The sequence below is a fragment of the Juglans microcarpa x Juglans regia genome, chromosome 8D (assembly GCF_004785595.1).
Source record: "Juglans microcarpa x Juglans regia isolate MS1-56 chromosome 8D, Jm3101_v1.0, whole genome shotgun sequence".
NCBI classification, from domain to species: domain Eukaryota; kingdom Viridiplantae; phylum Streptophyta; class Magnoliopsida; order Fagales; family Juglandaceae; genus Juglans; species Juglans microcarpa x Juglans regia.
In genome coordinates, this window is record NC_054608.1 from 2,123,523 (window position 1) to 2,149,039 (window position 25,517).

At 37.9% G+C, this 25,517-nt stretch overlaps 1 protein-coding gene across 2 annotated transcripts; it reads left to right on the forward strand.

The window, feature by feature from the left end:
- The first annotated feature begins 398 nt into the window (after nucleotides 1-398).
- LOC121242055 (serine/threonine-protein kinase STY46-like) lies at nucleotides 399-24,267 on the forward strand. Of its 2 annotated transcripts, none has more exons than XM_041139947.1 (16): nucleotides 399-857; nucleotides 2,347-2,461; nucleotides 3,657-3,769; nucleotides 3,964-4,083; nucleotides 8,353-8,425; nucleotides 9,561-9,671; nucleotides 10,281-10,331; nucleotides 12,448-12,587; nucleotides 12,682-12,789; nucleotides 13,849-13,922; nucleotides 15,471-15,646; nucleotides 22,260-22,355; nucleotides 23,171-23,251; nucleotides 23,347-23,397; nucleotides 23,704-23,844; nucleotides 23,960-24,267. In XM_041139947.1, the coding sequence occupies exons 1-16, from the start codon at nucleotides 676-678 to the stop codon at nucleotides 23,987-23,989; spliced, it is 1,662 nt and encodes a 553-aa protein (XP_040995881.1). In that variant the 5' UTR covers nucleotides 399-675; the 3' UTR covers nucleotides 23,990-24,267. The 2 variants fall into 2 exon arrangements, with proteins under 2 accessions (XP_040995881.1, XP_040995882.1); XM_041139948.1 differs by having other exon boundaries at nucleotides 3,970-4,083.
- Nucleotides 24,268-25,517: the final 1,250 nt, after the last annotated feature.

A 25,517-nucleotide genomic window follows, 5' to 3' on the forward strand; every position in this document is an offset into this window, starting at 1 on the left:
AGTTTAAAGAAAAAGATACTGATATTTTAATATTTTATATAAATATAATAATGGATATGGGTGACGTTTACCTGTTGGACTTGTAAATAACCCAACTCTTTCTAGACTAATCATAAGTTATAAGATTTATATATTATGTCTAGTTTTGCAAAAATCTAACATGAAATTTGTACACAAATTTTAAAAAATCTTGATTTCAGATGATCCAATAAAACTTGTAACAAGTGAAATTTTAGATTTCTATATAAGTAATATTGTACAAAATAATTATCAATATCTCATTTCACAATATAAATAAAATGATTTGTTATTATTATTAAACCTTGTCTACCTTTATACAGGGGACCACCAGCTGCCTCCTATGATCCTATCTTCAAAGCTACAGCCACAGACCTGACATTCTCTTAAGACGTGTCTTCCTAGTCAGGCTCTTGCTCTCTCTCTCTCTCTCGATCTCTCTGCTACCCTTTTTTGTGACGAAAATGTCCTCCATCTTCCTTCAAAACTCCAAGCTTCTCCCTCTTCTTCTTAGATTCTTCCTGTAGTCAAAGATCCTCTGCTAATCCTCATTTCCGGAGCATCTCACCTCACTTCCCCCTTGCTCTTCGTTTTTCTCCCTCACTTCTTCTCCGCCATGATTCTCGACTACTAGCTTGATACATACAACGAAACCGCATGGATTTAGTCGAAGGCATGGGAGAGAGCTCGTCGCCGCCTCGGAGCTTCGGCGGCGGCGGCGGCTACGAAGTGCGAAACGACGTGTACAACCGGTTGGTGGAGAGCGGGCACGAGGAGGTCGTCTCTAATCCTAAATTTCGCGAGCTCTTGGATGCTCACTTCAGTCGCTTGCCTCTTAGGTACAATTCTGATTGCTTCTAAATTCAATTTTATTTGCTATCTTCGTTTTCTTTTTGTCGTTTGTTTTTTCTATACAAGTTTTTTCGTTATCTAATTCCTAGTGGCTTTCATTTTGTAAAGTTGACTGCGATCACCGTGTGAGTCGGTTCCCCCCCGGGGGGTTGTTTATATACGCGTATACATGTGTGCGTGTGTGATACATGTGTGCGTGTGTGAATGGATTGTGGATTTGTGACTTTGTACAGTGGCTGTACAGTGGCTGAAATGCTTTCTATTGAAGACTATCTTGCGTATAGTTTCCATTATCATTTTTTGACTTATCCCTTTAAAATCGTTCTGGAGAGGTAGTGACCTGGTAATTGGTACAACATTGAGTTCTTTGATTGCTGAAGATAATAAGGGCGTGTTTGTTTCATAAACGTAATTGTTGACAGTTTTACAGTTAGCATATAAAAGCGTGCTTCTTTTTTCAGGAGTTTTCTTTAAATTTCATTTTTTCCCTTCCTAGTGGAATTTGTCTAATTATTTTTTGGTGTTTTTAAAGATGATATTGCTTATTAAAAAATGGAAACATTTTTTTACCGCTCGAGTGATTATAGGAGTGTAGTTATTAATTTCACCAGTACCTAGATGTAATTAGGTTTCATGATCTGCTAGTATACTTCTGGTGTACTTTGTTACTATCCTTATTTCAATAATATTTTACTTTTACCTATAAAAAAAAGGAGTGTAGTTATTAATTCTGTATTTCATCACCGTGAAGAAGAAAAACTAACTGACTGCAAAGCATGCTAATGCAAGCAAAACGCTAACACTAGCGCAAGCAACCAAATTTTAAATTAGCGATCCAGAAATATATATATATATATATATATATGCACTTCATCATAACTTGCTATCCTGGCACTTGTAACTGCAACCATGGCATTAGCGGTAATCATCTTCAAATGAGTTTGTGAGGTTGAGGACATTTCTCTGCAACCAGATATGGTATGGGTGAGCTGCCCAAGCAATATTAAGCAATAGGATATCAAAGCTTTTGCCTTCATTTTTTCCATGGCCCAATTGACTAAAAGCAGCCAAGAGAACTTCTAAGAACTAATACACAACCATAAACAGCCAAACTGTGAAAAAAGAGCCCAGATGTATGTTAACATGGACGAATTTTTCGATGTTGTTTTTATATATTTTCTTCAAGTTAAGTAAACGATTGTTTAACAGTAATTTGAATGTAAAGTAGTCATGTGAATATAGTTATAGTTATGGGTGGGGGCCATTGTTTGTAATGTGCTAAATGTCCATGATTTGCTCCTTTCAATTGTAAACTCGAACTAGGTGCTTTTCGTGTATACTACCTGTGTACTTGGGCTTTGCCTATTTCTCTGAATAGAACTTCTTGATTACCTATAAAAAAAAAGTTATATGTCGGGTAAAGCATGTTTTCTTGCAAGGTAATAAACTTACAGATTTGCATTTTCTTTCTGTCAGTTATGGACTTGATGTAAATATGGAAAGAGTTGAAGATGTTTTGTTACATCAAAAGATTCTTGCATTGGCAAAGGACCCTGAGAAGCGACCTGTCTATAATATCCGTTTCTTGGAGGTAAAACCTTTCATTTGATTCAATTGCATTTGCGAGTTTAATTTGAGGAAACCTATTTTTGTGATGCTTGTGTTCTTGAAAATAAAGTGTTTGGATAACATACCTTGATTTTTGTTTTGGGTTTCTCTTCTACCATTCTTTTATATTGAATGAACATTTGATTCAAATGTGAGTAGGGTAGTTCCCAGTATGACATACACGCACCTTGACATATGTGTATGGTCACGAAATGTGTTCTCTCAACTCTACCTAAAGTATTAGATACCATGACTGTCATTTGCTATATGTAGAAAATCTCCCTGAGAATGGATTGTTTAAAGAGTTGGTGTTTCATATTAGAGTAATCTTTATTGTTGGGAAAAAAGTTTCTAATTGATGAGTGCAATCTCCTTATGGTAAACATCTTTGGAACAAGCCAATTGTTTTTTTTTATTAGTAAAATAAATTTCATTAATGCTATTAAAAAGGTGTGGCCCAAGTACACAGGAAATAGACAAGAAAAGACACCTAATTAAGAGTCAGAGATAGATACAAGGAAATCATGAAAACTGATTCCATTGAAATCTATAGCTATGGCCCAAACAAACAACACATTGAAAAAGAAATTTTTAAGTTCATCTAGAGAGTGTACCTAGTTTTTGAAGCTCTGGTCATTTCTTTCCCACCAAATGCACCACAATAGACATGTTGTTGTCATCTTCCATACTGCTGCAATTTGGTAATTACCATAGAGACCTCTCCTGCTGGCTAGGAGAGCAACCACCCTTCCAGCCATTACCCAATTCAAGACCAACAATGGTAGCATATATGCATTAGTCAACGGTAGCTTTAAATTGTTAATATTGTTACTAAAAATCTGATCCGGATTACTCATCAGAGGAAAAAAGAAAAGAAAAGAAGAGAAAATTTTGATCTGGATCAATGTACATCTAGTTTATGTGGAGCAATATTTTAAATCTAATTGCATCATCCAATTGCTCACTTTTCAAGTTCGGAAATTTTGGTTTCCCATGGCATACTGAAACCATGAAGAATCACACTCCTATGAAAATATGTAAACTATCATACTTTATGATATTACTTTCGGTTTTTCCTTCCATTTTGTTTTAAGCCTTGTATATTCTTACTCCTATGAACGTGTATGTTCTTCATTATGTCTTCAATTCTTTTTTTGTTTCTGTGTCGTGCTGGGTAGACTGCTTCTACTAGAACTGATGGTAATGATGATCAGCAATCTGTAAGTGCTCTCTCTACCCCAAGGCCATCTTGTAATGCTGCTAATGAAGGAGTAGTGCCATCACAAAAAAGGTATTTGATCTTTGCTAGTCTTATGTTCATGCCGCACCTCCCTTTCTCTCCCAATCCCTTCGCTTAATTCAATGAAAATATTGTAGTATTTCTCTTCATTTGTTACTGTGGGATTCCAGTGACTGTAGTTCTCATTCTCAAGTTGTGGTTTTTTTTTTTCCTCTATTTCATATTAATATTATTTCTGTAACTAGGACCAGGGATTGTGCTATTGAGTTTGAACCTTGCGCTAAGCTTGAGGACCTAAATTTGGATGTTAGAAGGAATCCAAGAGACATGGAGGAGAGATATCATACAGAGAACTTTTCCAGAAGGTGCCTGAGCAAGTCTTTGTTAGCATTTCTTCCGTTTCTATGCTGGTCGAGAAGATTTAAAGTGCAGACACTATTAACTAACGTAACTATAGATACTTGTAAAAAACCTAACCTAACTACAGATGAGCAAGATTCTTCTGCTTTCAAAATAGTACAACTTTACTCTTTGTTTGTACAGTGGTTTTAATATGTAGTGTTTTGATAATTTCCATTATATTGCTATTAAATACTCAGAACTAGGGGTTTCCTTTCATTGGTAACCATTATTATCTGAAATGAAAAGTCATATTAGAGCATTGGCAGTGTGAAAAGACAGCACCCAGATAAAATAACAAAGGTTTAACATGTAAACATGTTAGGCTAATTTTATATCTGAGCATGCACTCCTAATGAAGCAAAAACACGACTTCCTAGGTTGGTGGGGGATTTGGAGAGAAGCTCTCTGTCCCAGGAAGCATGGATACTTCAAAGTAGAAGCTGTATCTGACGGATACTTCAATTTTTAAACATAACAAATATAGACTTGTTCTTTTAAAGATTCATGTTATATGAAAAGTGCAGCTTCCTTTTTCTGAGAACGCTTTCAAGTAGTGAATGAATGCCTCTTTTATTGAAATTGTGTGGACAGTATTTTGTTTCTAGTGGGAGCTCCCTTGGTGTATATTGGGGGGGATTTCAATGTGGTTCGTTTCCAAAGTGAATGTTTTGGAAGTAGAAGATTGAGGCTAGCAAGTTTGGAGTTCTCAGTGTATTTTTGACTTGAATTTGATCGACCTTCCACTTGCAGGGGGTTTAGCCACATGGTCGAATAATCAGACCTAGTCTCGCTTGGATCGCTTCTTAATTTCACCTGAGCTGGAAAGTCATTTTCCGGATGTCTGGCAAACATGTTTGGTACGCCTAGCCTCAGATCATTGGCCTATTTTGCTTGATTGTGGAGGTATTCGCAGCGGTAGAAGGTATTTTAAGTTTAAGAATATGTGGTTGAAGTCTGAAGGTTTTGTGGAAAGGGTTAAACAATGGTGGATTTCGTATCACTTCTAAGGTACCCCTAGTTTTATTTTTGCAAATAAGCTGAAAGCTTTAAAAAGAGACTTAAGGGTGTGGAATCAAAAGTCTTTCGGCAATGTATAGGAAAACAAGAATACCAAGTGGAGGGAAATTCAGGACTTAGAAAGACTACAAGAAGGGAGATCACTTACTGAGGAGGAGCAAACACAGAAAACTTTGCTGGTTGCAGATCTTGAGAGAATAATTCTACAAGAAGAGATGTCATGACGCCAAAAATCAAGAGCTCTTTGGCTAAAGGAAGGGGGGACCGGAGCACGAAGTTTTTCCATAAAATTGCAAACTCTCATAGAAGAAATAATACCATTGAGGTGGTGAAAATTGTGGGGGTTGAGTGCAGCGAAGAAGAGGTAATAAAAGATCACGCGGTCAATTTCTTTGGAGAGCTCCTCACTGAGCAGGTGGGGTGGAGGCCTACTCTGAATGGATTGGTTTTTGACACTATTGAGCCGGGGGAAGTTGCCAGGATGGAGAGTGCTTTCGAAGAGGAAGAGAGTTATGATGTAATAAGGAAAATGACAAAAGATAAGGCCCCCGGCCCTGATGGGTTCTCTATGGGTTTTTATCAAGAATGTTGGGTGATGATAAAAGAGGATCTTATGAATGTGTTTCAGGAGTTTTTCTCGGTAGAAAAATTTGAGAAAAGCCTCAATACCACATTTCTTGCTTTAATCCCTAAAAAGGTAGGGGCCATTGAGATTACAGATTTTCGGCCTATTAGCCTAGTGGATGGTACATACAAGATCATTGTAAAAGTGCTTGCTAATTGTTTGAGTGGGGTCTTAGGGAAGATTGTTACTAAGCCTCAAAATGCCTTTGTGAAGGGTAGACAGATCCTGGATGCGGCTCTAATTGCTAATGAATGTTTGGACAGTAGATTGAAGGTTGGCAGCTCAGGGATTATGTGTAAGTTAGATATGGAAAAGGCGTATGATCATGTTAATTGGGATTTTCTTATATATCTATTGGGTAGGTGTGGTTTTGGAGAAAGATGGAGGTCTTGGATCAGTTGGTGTATATCCACGGCAAGATTCTCTGTGTTAATCAACGGCAGCCCAGAGGGTTTCTTCCCGAGCTCTCGTGGTTTGAGACAAGGGGATCCATTATCTCCTTTACTTTTTGTTATTATTATGGAGGCACTAAGCAGGATGATCTCGGCTTTAGTGACTAATGGTTTTATTAGTGGTTTCCAGATTGGATCGTCGAGTAGGGGTATTACTACCATTTCGCATTTGCTCTTTGCAGACTATATGCTTATTATGTGCAAAGTTGATCCAGATCAGTTGAGGGCTGTGAAGGCATTGCTGCTTTGTTTTGAAGCAGTGTTTGGTTTAAAAGTGAATTATGATAAATTTGAGTTGGTGCCTATTGGAGAAGTTCAGAATATGAGGGAGTTGGCTGGTACACGGGGTTTTAAGATAGCGTCTCTCCCTAAGAGCTATTTGGGATTACCATTGGGTATAGCCTCGAGGGTGCGCTCTATTTGGGATAATGTGATTGAAAAAGTAGAGAGGAGACTGACAGGTTGGAAGAAAATGTATTTGTCAAAAGGGGGCCGGATTATGCTAATTAAAAGTACATTTTCTAATCTACCCACTTACTTCTTATCCTTATTCCCTATACCGGCAAGTGTGGCGGGTTGTCTTGAGAAGTTGCAGAGAGACTTTCTGTGGGGGGCTTAGGCGAAGAGTTTAAATTCCATCTTGTCAAGTGGGAGATGGTGTGCCGCTCTATCTCCAATGGCGGTTTGGGTATCAGAAATTTGAGGGTGTTCAATCGGGCGTTACTTGGCAAATGGTTGTGGCGATATATCAAGGAACCAGAAGTCTTATGGAAAATTGTGATTGAGAACAAATATGGTGGTTTAGGGGAGGGTTGGTGTACTAGAGAAGTTAGAGGGGCCTCTGGAATGGGGTTATGGAAGCACATTAGAAGAGGGTGGGAGCTTTTCCATCAACACACAAGACTGCAATTGGGTACAGGTTCCAAGATTAGATTTTGGAAGGATGTTTGGTGTACCAATAGAGCTTTACAAGACTTGTTTCCTACACTTTTCTTGATTGCAAATGCTAAAGATGCCATGGTGGCGGAGGTTATGGAAGTTGTAGGAAGAAACATCCATTGGAATATCAACTTCAATCGGGCGGCACAGGATTGGGAGATGGGGAGTTTTGTTGATTTTTATAGTCTATTGTATTCTTGTCGCCCAAATATCCAGCATGCAGATGACCTGTGGTGGAGTCCAGCAAGGAAATGGGTGTTCACTGTTCGCTCTTTCTACAAGTTACTCACACAAGTTCCTGAGGTACAGTTTCCCTGGAGAAAGCTTTGGCGTAATAAGGCTCCTCCCAAAGTTTCTTTCTTTGTGTGGACAGCGTCTTTGGGGAAGATTCTCACTACGGATAATCTGAGAAAAAGAAGCATAATTATAGCAGACTGGTGTTGCATGTGTAAAAGAGGGGGTGAGTCGGTGAATCATTTACTTTTACATTGCGAGGTAGCCAGGACTATATGGGATGAGGTGTTTAACTGAATGGACTTAGCGTGGGTTATGCGGAAAACCGTGTTGGATGTCTTGGCTTGCTGGAACTCAATTCGAGGTGTGCGACAGATCAAGGTGGTTTGGAAGATGATTCCTATCTGTATTATGTGGTGTTTGTGGCAGGAGCGCAATGAGAGGATTTTTGAAGACAAAGAGATCTATGGTGGAGCTAAAAATGTTATTTTTTAGGACTCTTTGTACTTGGGCCATTGCTGTGAACTTTAATGGCATGGACTTCCATGAGTTTTTAGTTTCTAATGCTCCTACATAATTAGGGCATATTCTGATTTTGTAATTGACAGTTGGTTAGATGAATAAATACTTATTTTACTTATAAAAAAAAAAAAAAGTATTTTGGTTCTGATTCTTTACATTTATATGTGTGTTTATATATTGAATGCATAAAAAGCCAGAATATGTATATTTCATGTTTAGTAGAGCCTTTTGTTCGTTTGTTGTGTGCTGAAGGCATATTGCATGCATCTCACCCATCATATTTGATCAAGTTCTTTCTTGATTAACTTCTCTGGACTATTCTGTGGAGGAAGAAGTATTTCTGGTATTTATCTAAAGCCAAAATGTTGGATGTACGGTTACAGTCTACACTCATTTAGCATGTACTGGTTAATTAAGTTGACGATTGTTGAAACACAATGCAGGCAAGAGTTTTCAAAAGTTCCAATTCATGAAGTGATATTTTCCACCATTGACAAGCCCAAGCTTCTTAGTCAGGTATTTTATTGGGAAGAAACATACTAATTTTTAGACAGTGGGGAATTGCTTTCACTTTATTTCATTGTGTATTGGTCTTATACTTCCACAGTTCCACGAACTAGTATGACTGATTTATGACTGAAGTTTTCCAACCTCTTCTATATGCAACTTTACTGTTCAGATTCATACATCCATTACGGTTTATTGTGTGCGTTAAGCTTGATGTCTACAAAAACAAAGAACCTTTGAGTTATAGACGTCCTTATATGCGTTAAGATGATAAAATGTGTTCAATGAGGGCAACTTTTCTCTGTCTGTCCTAGATTCTCATATTTCTAGTATTTTTTTTTTTTTTAATGTTATAGGGTTACTCGAATCATTCAATTGCTTGGTGAGCTCTGTATGTGTACTGTAGTGTTCCTACTAATAGGTGCAGTTTGTCCAATACATTATTGTGATTATTCTTTTGTAACTCATCCTTGGTGTTCAACCAGCAACATCAAATTTACAGTTGGTCATCTGACCATGCTAGATTTCTTTCTGGATCCTGCATTTGTCTTGATAGGATAAATTTCTGGCCTCTGTAAAAATATGCCTTTTAAAAAAACTCTTCCTTGGCATTCAAAGTAGTTCTTTACTTTGAATCGATGCTGGATTTTATCCATTCATAATGCTGTAATAGAAATGCTTGCCGCATTTTTTGTGTCTGCATCAAATGTTAGCACTGACATAGTACTATGTTTACTACAATTATAACGTATTCTTAACAAACCCTGATGAATAAAGTTGCCTTTTCGGAAAATGGAATTCTATTGCATTAACTTAAACTTATAGCCATCTTACTTCTGACAGACTCCATTGCCCTTCAAGGTTGTAAATACATGACAACTAAGGCCTCGTTTGTTTTCAAAAAATATCTCATCTCATCTAACTTTCCCAACTTCCATTACAAAATAAAATAAAAATTCAACTTTTTCAAATCCCAAAACAAAAATAATATTAAAAAAATATATTCTAATAATATTTTATTCAACTTTTTAATTTTAATCTCAACCCATCTCATCTTATCTCATTTGCAAAAACAAACGAGCCCTAAAACTGGAAGAACATCAGGCCTATGGAGTTTTAATAACCTGCTGTTTTTTTGTTCTAGCTTTCTGCATTGCTTTCGGATATAGGATTGAACATCCGTGAAGCACATGTGTTCTCAACAACTGATGGCTACTCGCTGGATGTATTTGTGGTGGAGGGGTGGCATGTTGAGGTACTTTGTCATTTTTATTGTTTTATTGTCGTTCATGTTGCCCTTTGTACTTTCAGAACTTTGGTCATCCATGATATTTTTCTTTTGGTATAATATGAATTATGGCTGCTTATTTCTTTGAGGTTTCTTCTATTGTAATGCTCTAATTTCATTGATTATGATGTTTTCATTTTTATCATTACAATATAATTTTATGTGGCACTTCCTGGTTTTGTTTCTACACTTCTGATGCTTTCTAAAAAAACCAGGAACCAAAGAAAAGAAGAATAAAAAAAAAGTACAAAATAAAAAAGAAAAAAAATCAGTCCTGTTATCACTTGTTGCACATCTGCCGTAAACGTTCTTTTGTGTCGTAATTATTTTGCAGTGTCCTGTCCTGGTGAACTTTTGTGAAATTGTTATATGAAGTTGATGTCTTTATCAATTACTTTTCATGCAATTGCATTCAATTATCATGTTTGTGTTTCAAATTGGTTAAATTAAACAAATTGTGGCTTATCCCAGGACGGCGAGCTTGTAATATAATAAGGAGCATTGTGATTATATTTCTTTTATGACAGGGATCTGTGCTGAGTCCAAATGTTGCTGACTTTGCAATGTTGTGGCCAGGATACAGATGGTTTGTATGAAGCTATGGAAAGAGCAGTTGCTAGAAGTGAGGTAATTTGTGTCTTATTGTATTCATAATCTATTTTTATGTGTTCTTTAGATATTGAAATCATATCGTTGAAGAAGGGTTCTTTATGGCTATGGATTGGTAGTGTGTTGAGATCATAAAAACAGAAAACCGGCCTTAGTATCAAATGCACTTGGATATTACTGTTTGCATGAGTCTTGGAAAGTTGGTATTACTCCTTTAAGAATGAAATTAAAATGGTCCAACTCAGAGGACTTTCCTGGGTCTCTTGTTTTTGGATATTCTGTTTTTCTTTACAATGTCCCTTAATTTCTCCCACAATCAGTAGTTTCTGCTGCTCTGAAAGAAATGAGCATAGGTGTGTGCTAGGGTTGCACATCTTCTTGTATTTTTTAAATAAATTCTCTTATTTATGAGGACAAAGGGTTAGGAGATGGGTGCAGGTGTGGGTGCATGTCCAAGTATTAGATCCATACATTTCTTAGGGATTCTTACCACTTTGGAATGTTCAGTCGCCAGTGCCCATACCCTTGACCATGTTACGTTGTGCTAACACAGCTGTGTGAAGTGAATGGTACTAGGGATTGTCTTTTGCTGCATATGGTTGGTGAATAAAGGAAAAAGGACTTAATGATGACTCCCAAACCTGCCTTAGAAATGGATATAGTGGCAACTGGAAGTTGATTCTTACTTAAAAATTCTTGCTTCTATGTCCATTCTAGATATGTTACAATACGTGAATTGGTTATGGCCTAATCCATTTAAAGGGCCTGCATGTTTGTATTGTGAATTTTTCCTATATGCATCTCATCTGAAATGCTAATGGTAATAGAACTTAACAATTCAATTTGAAAAGCCTAGTTTGATCACAAAGTCTTATAAGTTAACGATCGTATTGAATGACGGAATAAATTAGAACTACAATTTTTGGCTCCAAAATTACAGTCTTAGGTTTCTCTCCGAATTTCTTATATGTTGAGCTTATCATTATCTATCTGTGGCTAGATTTACATTCTAACTAAATGTGCAGAGCTTTTGTGGGTTACCATGAGTTATCAGTATCTGTACGGGGGCATGTGACTAAAATTTATATCTTGCTATTATGGTACTGGGCCACATGGAGCTGTTTGTGGTGCTTGACTATTAGCCTTTTTCTCTGCAATTAATTGCTTTATTTTTTGCATTTTGCTCACAATTTTCAACCTTGTGTTAAGCGGAGTGTATTCTTCCAATCACTATCTTCATGTTTAATTCTATTTCTGAAAGTTAGAGTACTACTTTTGGTGTGACACTGTGGGTTTGGCCTTTGTTAGCCAAAAAACATAATTGTAATGATTATGACACTCCCAAGTATTGAAAGCAACTAATACCTAGAGTTTCTAAACTCATGATAACCCCCGTGGATTTCTGTAACTGATGATTCATGGATTAGAGGTTTGCCTATGTTACCTTACTAAGAAGGTATAGGTTGAGATATTAATTTAACTACCCTTCATTCTGTCTTCTTTTGTTGTGTCCACACTTTAATCACCCAAAAATTATAAAATTAAGATTCATTTAATTATACCTTGCTTGGTATTCTAACTTGCTGGATGTTGTTACTGTGTTACTAAAATTGGGATTTCAAAGCCCTGAAACAAACCGTATAGTTTGAGTTGGTTTAATGCTGTCTAATTTTGAGACTTTGTCTCTTATTTATCCCCTTACTTTTTTCCACGTTTAAACATAACAATGCCCCATAATCTCGTCTTATCTCCCAAATCTAAATACTTGTGAACTTTTGCTTTTTTAGACAAGAAATCTTTCAAATAGCACACGAAGTTTCCTGTTTTTTGTTTTCCTTCTCTAAATGACCTGCTTTTGGTGTTGATACACATTATTTTCTTTTACTGTTCGCTTTAAAATATGTCACAGTCTTTGCTTTCTCTGTATCTTATAAAATGTTACTGGTCTTGGTCTATTGGTTGGGGTTATGGCTTCTTAATTTTCACTATTTAGATGATGTCTAGTGCATTTGTGATGTCAATTTCTGGAACTAGAAGAACAATTCTATAGTCTTCTTCCTTAATTTTTTTCTTCTTATGAGTGAAAAATGAACACCAATAAAAGAGTAATGAATATACTCCTTTGGAAATATAGGGATCGTGGTCCCGATCTTCAAATTCTCATTCTGCTGTCGAAAAAGCATTGTCTGCCGAAGCAAAATCTGGAGATTGGGAAATAGATAGAAGATTATTGAAGATGGGAGAAAGAATTGCATCTGGTTCTTGTGGAGATCTGTAAGTTGCGTTTTGATGCTGTCGGTCCACCCCCCTTCCCCTTCTTAATTGTCCCCCACTATGTTGCTCAGTAATCTATTGCTGTAATCTGAAGGTATCGTGGAGTTTATCTTAGTGAAGATGTTGCCGTCAAGATTCTTAGATCTGAGCATTTGAACGATGCTCTGGAGGATGAGTTTTCTCAGGAAGTGGCAATTCTAAGGTGAAGAGTTTAGCAGCTGTTTGTATATTATTCATGGTGTACTTTATATGCTAAAGAGTATTTTTCTGATGTATCTTACTACAAAAAAACCCTACAATGTAACAGTATATAGCATTCTTTGACATGTTATTTTGTCTGCTTACTAGATCCTTTTGGCTATTTAGATGATGTTGAAAGAAATTAAAATTAAAGTGCTCTTGCCAAGCCCTCATAGTATATGATCTGTTTGTTTCCATTGACAAAACATCACTATTGAAATTTTCCTTTTCCTCATCCTCCAAATATGGCGAGGGGTAAGTGTTTTTTTTTTCCCCTTTCCATCACAGTGACCTTCCCCACTTACCGACCAGAACCGAATTACTTTCTTTATCACTAATCCAATCACTGTTCAAGACTCAGGGTTCTATTTTATCACCGATCCAACCACCAATTCCATGTGTGACTTAGATGTGTCATATTTCTTGAAAATTGATTCGGTTAATGGGATTCAGTATGATATACTTGTGATATCAATGAGATTTAAATTCAAATGTTTCTTGTTAGAGCGTGTAAGTTTGACCCCATAAGCTGGACTACCACCCTATAGCATGTAGTCGTTAGAAGCATAAATCCATGTGTCTTCTATAAATCTCCTAATTGTTCTACAGAACCTAGAAAGAGATTCTTTAACCGTTAAGATTCAATTGAGATGTCGAATACCTATCCAGAAGTTTTCACAACTCAATCATGTATGATGGAATCATCATTGATCTCACCTTTTCCTTCTTGTTGCTGGATATCTCAACTGTACACATCCTCATTGCATTTTTTTATGGTGCAATTTATGACAATTACTAGTGCCTGCATTTGCTGACAAAACTATGGGGTCTATTGTGATTTTATATTATGTTCGCATCTATAAATTATAATTTTTTTTTGCCTTTTCCCATTGAACTTGAGAAAAATATTTTAGTTTCTAATCTCTTTTGGGATGAGTGTCAAAATTACTGCTCACCATAGTAATATATATGTATTAACCACATTTTCTTTATTTTGTGGCTTTTGGTTATCTGAATGCAGGGAGGTCCGGCACAAGAATGTCGTTCGTTTCATAGGTGCATGTACAAAGCCTCCTCATTTGTGCATTGTAACTGGTAGAACCCCTTATTGGAAACTCAAATGTTTTTCTTTGGCTTAAGTGGTTTTCTTTGTTCTTAAGTCAGCCTTTTTGTTTTTGGTTTCATCCTCTGGAATTTATGCCAGAGGATGAAACTGTGGTTTGCTATGCCAGAAGCTGTGGCTGACACTGCAAGTAAAATAAAATGAATGAACTCTAGATGTGGAAAGGTTGTTGTCCTTGACGTGAGTCGAAATAAATGAACTTTTCCAAGTTTCATACTGTAATATCCGTAAGCATAATTCGCTCAAGAAATTAGTATCTTCACCACATGCTCTTGTATAAGAACATGTATTGAAGCAAAAATATCCCTGTGGAGGAAATTCCTGCTCTAACTTTGTAACTTGAGAAAATTTGTTGAAATTACTGTGAATTTGTTTGGTTTAGTTCTCTCAGTTGATGTACAACATTACGTGTCTTTCACCGCTATCACTCAATAGTCTAGGTTGAATGCCTATTGCTTTACCTCATGTACCGTGTGTCAATGAAATGTTTAAATAATCTGCACTTTTAATTTTGGTGATATGAAGACTGAGGCCCCGTTTGGATACGCAGTTGGTCTCATCCCATCCCATCCTATCCCATCTCATCTTATTTCATCTCAACATCCAAACACTACTCAAACACAAACACTTTTCAATTTCTCTTTCATACTTTTTTATCTAATTATTACTAATCATTACAATTTTCCCAAACTTCCATATAAAATACAAAAACAATTCAACTTTTTCAAATCTCAAAACAAAAATAATATTAAAAATTAATATTATAACAATATTTGAACTTTATAATATGTTTATTCAACATTTTCTCTTATTTCCCAAAACCCAATAAAAATCTTAACTCAAAACTATTTTACTGCTATTCACAAACCATATTACTACTATTCACAGATTTCTCATCTCTTCTCATCTCATTTGACTATCCAAACGAGGCCTAAACCTTTGTGTGATAATTATGTTGGAACTCATTGAAGTAATCATTTGTGAGCTTCACTTTTGTTTCAATATGTAGTGCAAAGGGAACAAGTCAATAACAAGACAACTAATATCTTGTTCAAAGGCACCCAAATTAAGAATTTAAAAGCTAAACTGGGAGGTCAAAATATAATTCAACATTATTTGAGATTTAAGTCAAGAAATCGTTGAACAAATGGCAATCACATATCAACATATCATTCCTGTACGACATTTAGTTCTTTTTTATGCTCTTTTTTTTTTTTTTTTTTGTTTTGGGGGGGGGGGGGGGGGGGGGGGGGGGGGTTACAAGCCATCAACATCTACCTGCCTGTTACATGCTGTTGAGATGAGTGGTCCACTGTGAAGTTGAATTTCAGAGGCTGTCATTTGTTGCATACTTTGAAGCAATTCCCGTTGTAGTCTTGTCGGTGCATCAAGTACAGTGAAATATGCCATCACAGTTCTTTTTCATGCGTTATTTTGTATTTGAATAAGTGTCTATTTTCATCTTTTCCGCCTATAGAGTTGGCTCTTGGCCTTGACTAGGATTTTGATCTTGTTTGCAGAGTACATGCCTGGAGGAAGCCTGTACGATTACTTGCATAAGAATCATAACATCTTGGAACTCCCTCAGCTGTTGGAGTTTGCAATTGATATCAGTATGGGAATGGAGTACTTGCATCAAAACAACATAATCCATAGGGACCTGAAGACAGCAAATTTGCTAATGGACACTCACAATGTAAGAATTTGTGGAATTATTGATTTGATTGATTCATGGCTGAAGCAGCTCAGTGATTAAATTACCCTTTCACAACTATATAAGATTAATAGTATATAAAGATTGCTTGGTATGCTATGTTTTTTTCTCTCCATACATTTGAGAAAAAATGCTATGTCTTTTGTCGGCGTTAGTTTACTGGTAACGGTGGTGGCAATTTGTGTTGCTTCGTTTAGTCTTTCCAGAATTTTATGAGTAGTTGTGAAGTGATGGAGTTGAGTAGGAACGTTATTATCGATAAAAAATGTTTTGAGTTTAAGAAGTTAGATGCAAGGTGGTGGAGAATCACTGAGAGCAGATGTCGTGCTGTGAAGTATATCTCCATGGACCAAGAATCGTTGGGTTGGTTGGCTGTCACGGTAAAGGAAGGAGCACATGAGGGGTCTTCTGGGTTTCTTAGGTCGCGCAGATATGGAACTTAGGTGTTGGTGGTGCGGAGACAGCACAACTCGTTTGGGAATTTTTTATCCGTATCAGAGTTCGGTCAAGAGAAGCGGCGTGGTTTACTTGCGATACCGGAAGGGAGAAACGGGGTGGGGTGGAGAAATTTTGGGGAGCTGTTGATGGAAGTTGCTGCAACTTCCCCTGTTTCAGGAAGGAACAACAGAGGGAACCGGCCATGGCTGCCTCTTCCTCCGTTGCAGGGGAACCTAGTCTATTCATCGTACCGAGAAGCCTTATCTCGTGATTCAAAATTTGTAGGGAGGGCAGGAATTACTTCCTCTTTGGTGATGGAGCAATTCTGCGAAGATGATGGCAGGCGAGTGTCGGGGTTGCATTTGGAAACTCTAAAGCATGCCTTGGTTGAGATGGAAGCCCAAGTGGAATCGTTACAAACTAATATTGGGTTCCTAAAACGGTGCTTTGAGGAGGCGATGCAGAGTGACTTCGGTATGGGCCAGGGGCTCATGGGGAAGCATATGGTTTCTGGTGGGCCCCACCCACAGGCCATTCACGTGGCCCAGAGGCCTCGTACGCATGTTCAGCACACCATTCAAATCCAGGGGCTTAAGGGCAAGATTGGGGCTCCAGTTAGGCTGCACCCTCAAGCCAGTCAAGCGGGCCAGAGACCTTGTACGCAGGCCCAACCCTATCTTCAGACCCAGGCTGTGAAGCCCATCTGGAGAAATAGTGATTCCAGTGACATCCCATCGTTGTCGCGTGGGACTCAATCCTCTCCGTCTGCTGTGGGTCAGGGATCAGCACCGATGATGATGGGTCTGCCGGTGAGGTCTGGGGCGGAGGTGTTTGCGTCGGTAGGGAGCAGAGATGTAGAGCTGGACCTGGGCAAAGCAGCGTGCTGTTTTTCATCGTTGGAAACTGCTCAGAAACAACTACAGTTTGAAACGATTCCACTTGCATCGCCAGAATTTGCACAGAAATTGGGTTTGTCGGCGAGGGCTGGGGTTTCGGAGGATGTATCGGCAGTGCCCAAAGAAGTAAACCCGAGTATATGCAGTGGCAAGAACTTCACTTTGACGACGGTGTTGGCATAGAAGCCGCTGTGCTCGGTGCTCGGAGACTCTTGTGTCTCTTTGGTACCGTTTGTCACGCCGGAACAAGGTATGGGGTCTCCGATAGGCTCGCCATGTTTGAATATGGGTGGTTTTGCTAGGGATTTAATGGGGGATTGTTCTAGAAATTTTTTTGGTAACTCTGATAATTTTGCTGGGGATTTGATCGTGGAGATGAGGACCTTTGATGATTTTTTGGTACCCAGAGATGAAGTTGTTTGTTCTAGTGGCTCAGTTTCAGATTCGGATTTGCAATTGGCCGTGATGGATAAAGATTGTGATGGGGAGGAGGGGGCTGTTCTAACACCGATGTGTTCACTCCCTCCCAGTTCCAAATTTGGGAATTGTCCTTCAAACTGGGTTTTCAAAAAGGTGGAAGAATTACAGGCTATTTTTGGGGTGTCTTGTGAAGGCTATGAAGAACAATTTAAGACCCTTGTTGTGGCTATTGAAGCTAATCACACAAAGTTAGCCTCTAAGCAAGATAGAGAACTTTGAAGGCTAACTTGCTCCATCAATTATGACACGAAGGAAGGGAGTGGTGGAAGGGATAGATCGAGAGGGAGGGGCAATTTATGTTTACATGAAGTGTAAGATCATTTCATGGAATGTGCGGGGGCTCAATGACCGCAATAAAAGCCTCCGTATCAAATCATTATTGCGGATGTAGAAGGGTGATGTGGTGTGCTTTCAAGAAACAAAGTTGCAACACATTGATAGAAGAATTGTGCGGAGCCTATGAGAATGCTCGTATGTGGGTTGGTCTTACTTGGCCTCAGAGGGTGCCTCGGGTGGAGTGTTACTTATGTGGGATAAAAGATTGGTTGAGGCAATTGAGGAATGTACTGGAGATTTATCAGTAGTGGCACTCTTCATAAATGTTGTTGATGGATGGGAATGGGCATTTGTAGGCACTTATGGTTCTAATGTGGATAGGGATAGGAGAAGGCTGTGGGAGGAGTTGGCGGGTCTATACTCCGTTTGGAATGTGCCGTGGTGTATGGGGGGTGATTTTAACATAACTTGCTTCCCTAGTGAGCGATTGGGGCATTATCGGAATTCTGTGTCCATGGAGGAGTTTTCAGAGTTCATATTTGATTTGAAACTTATGGATCTCCCACTGGTAGGGGGTGAGTATACTTGGTCAAATGGTCGGGTTTGGTCCAAGTTGGATAGATTCCTTGTCTCTCCGTCATGGGAAGCCGACTTTCCGAAAGTATGTCAGAAAAGACTAGCTCGAGTCAGCTCAAATCATTTTCCTATTACTCTAGATTGTGGGGGTATACACAGGGGTCGCCTGAAAGATTGAAAACATGTGGCTTTTAGCAGATGGTTTTGCAGAGATGGTGCATACCTGGTGGTCAACATATCAGTTTTCAGGTAATCCAAGTTTTATTCTTGCAGGAAAACTGAAGGCCTTGAAGCAAGACCTGAAGAAGTGGAATCGGGAAGTTTTTGGTCACATTGATAATCAAAACTCGACTCTTTTGGAGGAATTGTAGGAGATCGAGGGTAAGGAGTTATTGGGTGATATTTCGGAGGAGGTGTTATTGAGGAAGGCCACGGTGATGACAAATTTGGAGAGGGTATTGTTGTTGGAGGAGACTTCATGGCGTCAAAAATCTAGGGCCCTTTGACTGAAAGAAGGTGATAAGTGTACGAAGTATTTTCACAAAGTGGCTAATTCTCATTGGCGTAGCAACACTATTGAGTCGCTATATTCAGGTAATTAGGTCCTATCTTTTCCTTCCGAGTTAGAAAATCATATTATACATTATTATGAGACCCTTCTCACTGAGTCGGCTAGCTGGAGGCTAAAGCTTGATGCCTTGTCCTTCGAGACCATTGATTCTCAGAGCGTGAATATCTTGGAGAGACCTTTCGATGAAGATGAGATTTATAAGGTTATCTTTGGTATGGCTAAGGATAAAGTGTTGGGCCCGGATGGTTTTTCAATGGGTTTTTTCCAAAGTTGTTGGGACATAGTGAAAGGTGATGTTTTGCAAGTGTTTAGTGAATTTCACTCTTCCCAAAAGTTTGAAAAATCCCTTAATGTGACATTCATTGCACTCATCCCCAAGAAGCATGGGGATTCGATTATTGAGAATTTTCGCCCAATAAGCCTGGTTAGTAGTGTGTATAAGATTATTTCAAAGGTTCTTGCTAATCGGTTAAGCTCTGTGTTGGATCAGATCATTTCCAAGCCTCAAAACACCTTTATTCGTGGGAGAAAATTTTTTGACTCGGTATTGATTGCAAATGAGTGCTTGAACCATAGAATAAGGGAGGGAGGTTCAGGTATCCTGTGCAAGCTTGACATGGAGAAGGCCTATGATCATGTGAACTGGGATTTCCTTTTATATCTGCTTGGGAGGTGTGGTTTTGGTAATAGGTGGATTTCTTGGACGAGTCATTGTATTTCTACTGCCTGGTTCTCAGTTCTAGCTAACGGTACACCTGCGGGGTTCTTTGATAGTTCTCAGGGTTTGCGACAAGGAGATCCACTATCTCCTTTGTTGTTTGTTATAGTTATGGAGGCCCTTAGTCGGATGGTATAAAATACTGTTGGTGGAGGTTTTTTATCTGGTTTTCAGGTGGGTAATGGCACTGGTGGCTCCATCATCATCTCACATCTTTTATTTGCAGATGATACTCTTCTCTTTTGTGAAGCAGATAGCAACCAGATCCAAACTTTACGAGCATTAGTACTTTGTTTTGAAGCTGTGTCTGGGCTCAAGGTGAATCTTGGTAAGTCTGAGATGGTTCCGGTGGGTGCAGTTTCTAGTATCCTCGGTATCGTCAGCCTGCTAGACTGTAAGGTGTCCTCTTTGCCAATGAAATACTTGGGTCTTCCTTCGGGAGCTTCTTTTAAGGCTAGAGCTATATGGGATGGGGTAGTGGAGAAGATAGAGAAAAGGTTAGCAGGATGGAAACGGTTGTATTTATCAAAAGGGGGTCGCCTCACTCTTATGAAGAGCACTCTTTCTAACCTCTCCACATATTTTTTATCTCTGTTTCTGATGCCTGCAAGAGTGGTGAACAGGATTGAGAAACTTTTTAGGGCTTTTTTATGGGGGTATGGGGGAGAAGAAATTTCATCTGGTTAGATGGAAGACAGTGTGTGCTCCAGTTGTACATGGTGGGTTGAGAGTGAGTGATCTGAGAACTTTTAATAAAGCTTTATTGGGGAAATGACTTTGGAGATATTACTCGGAGGAGGGATCATTATAGAAAAAAATTATTGACGTTAGATATGGTGCTGCTTGGGGCGGTTGGTGTTCCAATGAAGTACGAGGGGGACATGGTGTGGGTTTATGGAAGTTTATAAGGGGAGGGTGGCCTTGTTTTGAAAAACACATCCGGTTTGTAGTTGGCGAGGGCAATCGAATCAGTTTTTGGCGGGACATGTGGTGTGGAGAACATGAAAGGGCTTTCTCGGCTCTATTTCATATTGCAGGTAATAAGGAGGCTACAATGGCGGATATGCGGCTCTTTTCCCATGGTGCTCACCAATGGAATGTACTTTTTAATAGGGACTTTCATGATTGGGAATTATCTAGCGTATCAGACTTTTTCAGTCTACTATACTCCATGGGGACTCCTACGGCACAACAGGACAAATTGAAGTGGAGGTACAATGATCACAAGAAATGTACGGTCAAGGCGTACTATAAAATCTTGTCAACACAGGATCTTACTCCGTTTCCCTGGAAGAGTATTTGGAGATCTCGAGTGCCTTCTAAAGTAGCCTTTTTTGTATGGAATGCGGCTCTTGGGAAGATCTTGACCATGGACAATTTGAGGAAGAGGGGATGTATTGTGATGGATTGGTGTTCTATGTGTAAAAAGCATGGAGAATCTGTGGATCATCTCTTATTGCACTGTGAGGTAACAAGGATGTTGTGGGATGAGATCTTTCAAAAGGTTGATATTGCTTGGGTTATGCCTTTGAGGGTGGTGGATTTGTTGGGTTGTTGGAGGAAGATGCAGGGTTGTCACCAAGTGGCAGCAGTGTGGAAGATGATCCCGTTGTGCATCATGTGGTGCATTTGGTCAGAACGGAATGCGCGATGCTTTGAAGATAAGGAACACACAATGGCGGAGCTGAAGAATTTTTTCTTTCACACTTTAATGCTTTGGTTTTCTGCTATTATACTAAATGGGAACAATGTTTATGATTTCTTGTCTTTAATTTATCGCTCTTAGAATGTACTTAAGGGTCTTTCTGTATACTTCTTGTGTACTCGGGCTATGCCTATTTCATTCATATCAATAATATTTATCTCTTACTTATAAATAATAATAATAATAATAATATACAAAGAAACGATTTTTGGAAGAAAAAAAAAGCCAACTTTATTTTTATGGTTCAAATGTACACCATAAGTTTTAATATTTCAATCACAGGCTACCTTCAAGAGCCAAATGATACTTATAAGAATCCTAGAATAATTTTCATATACCTAATGGTGATTTCTTTTTCTCCAACTAGCCAACAGTGCAGTTCCACCCTGAAAAATCTTAGTGCCAATGGTAAATGTTTTCCATTTTTAAATCAAGTGTTGATAGCCTGTAAAAAGAACTAGATATGGATATGGGGAATGATTATTTTTCTTTTTTGTTTCTGATCTTTTGGCATGAGTTGCTCATATTTTAGTTATGTATTTGGCTTGAAAAGTTGATTACAGACTTAATCTGTAGGATTTGAGTGATCTGTAGGATTTGAATTATAACAGAATTGACTTCTACGAAATTACTATGATTAGAATCATTATTAGCATTTTAATTGATTGTAATTGATACTTCCCTCTTGAAATTCACCCCTGACAATGAATCCAGTGAACCTTGGCTATTTCTATGGTCACGCTTTACACTATTGATGTTATCATATTTATCATTGTCTATGGACATTGACCTGATAGCAAAAATACAAATTGTTGATGGTTAGACTTCAAATTGAAATATTGTTTTCTCCAGTGAGTTAAAGAGTGACAAGGTTGTGATCTTTTGTTTTTACCATTATTAATTTTTTCATGGAAATTGTGTTTTTTGGTCTCAAGGTTGTTAAGGTGGCAGATTTTGGCGTTGCTCGATTCCAAAATCAAGGGGGAGTGATGACAGCGGAGACCGGAACATACAGATGGATGGCACCTGAGGTTGGTATTAATTAAGTTTGATATTACCTTTCGGTTTTGAGCTTTTGATTTTTAAAATATTGCGTCTAAATTTACATTCTAGAGTTCTAGATTCTTTTAATGGATCCAATAATCAACTCTTAATTCGCTGTTTTATCCTTTCACTGAGAATCTCACTCTTCCGACTTGTTTTATAAAGACCCTTTCTTTTGATATCTTTCAGTAATGGCTTAGGTACTTGCTTTTTTAGAAGTAAATAACCTTATGGATTCTGTATCTTTTTGGTCATCAAATATACAGACAGTGTCGAGCAGTCCAGGCCACCCAGTTTTAGGATTAAATTCAGCATCCTAGAATGATGCTAATCTCTCATAAAAAAAACTCTTTTGAGCTTACAAAGATGATATCTTATTAATTATATATGTGCCTTTTTCAGCAAACTAATAACAAATCATGTCTTCAAGAGAAGGAAGCTGGATGCTCTTAATTCCCTTGGGATGCCAGCATGCTGGCTTTGTACTGATCATCTTTTTTTGTTTTTGGAAGATGACAGTACCCCAATTTTATAAATAAAACCTTCGCTTGTGGGCTTTGCACTCATCATCTTAAACTTCTCTTTTTCAATAAAATCTTGGATTACCTATTAAAAAAAAGCATCTTATATTTACTAATGCATTGGTGGCAGAGCTGAGCAGACCTTACAGGAGCAGTTATACAATTCTTTTACTTGCTTTTATTCCATACGAGAACAAATTTGAAGTTTAATGTCTCTGATTTTATATTCATATGTAAGTATTCTTACAGTTTTTCTGCTCATTTCTGTTCTTTTTCGCAAGGTCATAAATCACCAACCATATAATCAGAAAGCAGACGTATTCAGTTTTGCAATAGTCCTGTGGGAGCTAGTGACAGCCAAGGCATGCTCTTTCTTTCTAAAACAATTCAATTTCAGAGAAAAAAGTGCCACATAAGTCGAGATAAATGACATTCATGTAAGCTTATTTTATGACAGGTTCCATATGATAGCATGACTCCACTACAAGCTGCCCTGGGTGTGAGACAGGTTTGTACGTCTGAATAGCTGAGTCGTGATTTAGTAATTAACGCTTTTGCATTTTTTTGGGCTATGGCTGTTGCATTTCTCCAGTTTTAAAGCTCTGGTATTTTTTCAGTATTACCTATTAAAAAAAAAAAAAGTGTGGCCATCTTAATTCCTCTGGGAGCCTGTATATTTGACACATAAGTGTTGGAATCTAATGGCTCAGTGAGTCTAGTATATTACACACTTTTTGTCTGGAGACCAAAGTTAAGCTCCTGAATTTATCTGAACCTAAAGGCTAAAAGTTATGTCATGTATTCTATTTTCTAGGGACTCCGTCCTGATCTTCCAAAGAATGCACACCCCAAGCTGTTAGAATTAATGCAGAGATGCTGGGAAGCAGTTCCTGACAATAGGCCTTCCTTCTCCGAGATAACAGCTGAACTTAAAATTCTCCTTCAAGAAGTTCAGGTATAACTGTCACTCTCCGTCAAGCCACAATTGTCATTCTCCTTTCCATCCTTTTTTCTTTTAGAGATTTGTCTTGTTCAGTATCTAAATCTAAATCCCAGTATGTCAATTTCAGAAAACTTCGGAAGTAACAAATGGTAGTTGAACATACCCAGTACGCGATATTCAAAGCGGCTTATTTTTAGGCATTTGGGTGAGGATTTTTAATTTTATTTTTTTGGTTTCCCCCTGTTTTGGCTTCTTCAGTTAGATTGAGATTATTTTGTACAACCGAGTGAAAGGAAAGTTCTGAAGGCTGTCTTATACAAAGTGAGAGAGACAAAGGGAGGGAGGGGGAGGGGTCCCATAATCTGTATTATTTGTATACTTTTTTCCAGGGACTCTTTTAAGTACTAATACAACGATAAATTTCACGGTAGAACTAGTGCATGCCTTTTGCGATTGCTTCAGGTTTTCGATTACCCCCGCATTTCCGCCTCCACTTGTGATTGGTAAACTTTGTTGCATCTTGAATTACCATCAAAATCTGATTAGTTGGAATAACTTTGAAAAGAGGGGGCTACTATGCCGTCTCACCTTTATTGCTGGGCAGACTGCTCAGTCTATTTTTTTCAATATTTTTTTAATACATTTAAATATTTTTAAAAAATAAAAAATATATACTAATTCATTTAAAATTATTTTTTTAATCATTAAGTAAAAAATTTTTTTAAAAAATTGATTAGTGGTCATCTTGAGCGGTCAAACGAGAGGAAAAATAGCCTCTCTCTTTGCGTAAAATTTCGTATCATCTTCTTTTAGCTTGGCATTTGTGCCGCCGCTTGCAAGGAGGTGAGAATGAGATGCCATGTGGGGTGACATGACATCTAGGGCCGATGGGATGGATTTAGAATCCCACTTCACTATACTGAGTTCAATCTTCAATGCCTCCCAATTCCCATGGCTGGTAGCAGGAATCCTTCCTAATTGTGTCTCGACCTTGAATGTCCTGTCAATGAAGATAGATCTTCAGTTTTTGGATCAGAGCATTTTTTTTTAAAAAAACTTTGGGACCCTTTTTTCACACTCATCTTGGAGCCGCTTACAGCCTTACCTTATATTATTTCATGGTTAAAGCAACATGCCCCCATATTTGTAGCAGTTTGGTTCCATGGTTAATGTGTACCAAAAACCCTGCCATATATATTGCCCAAAACCAGTGACTTTGAGGGCTTGTTTAGATACTAATAGAGTTATGCTAGGCTGCAGCTCAGCAATGACCGTTGGGTGTGCTGTCTGGTATAAATTTATATTTGTATTTTTTTAATATTTTTTAATATATTTAAAAATAAAAAAATACATCAATATATTAAAAATTATTTTTTAATCATTAAGTAAAAAAATTAAAAATATATAAATATATGAACGGTTAAATATACTAATATGTTCCATACTAATAATATCCGTATAAATAGTAATGAATTAATTTAAAAAAATCTTAAAAATATTGTTCCCCAAAAAATAATAAATATAGTATATGGGAGCTGGCTACTCGTTTGTTCTTGTGCTTGACAGCTAATACAAAGCCGACCAATATAAAAAAGGAAAAGCAGTACTGTAACTGTAAGTCTGAAATATTCTTCTACTTGCTTGGAAAAATGCAGAAATATTCTTGTACTGAGGAGAAAATTACA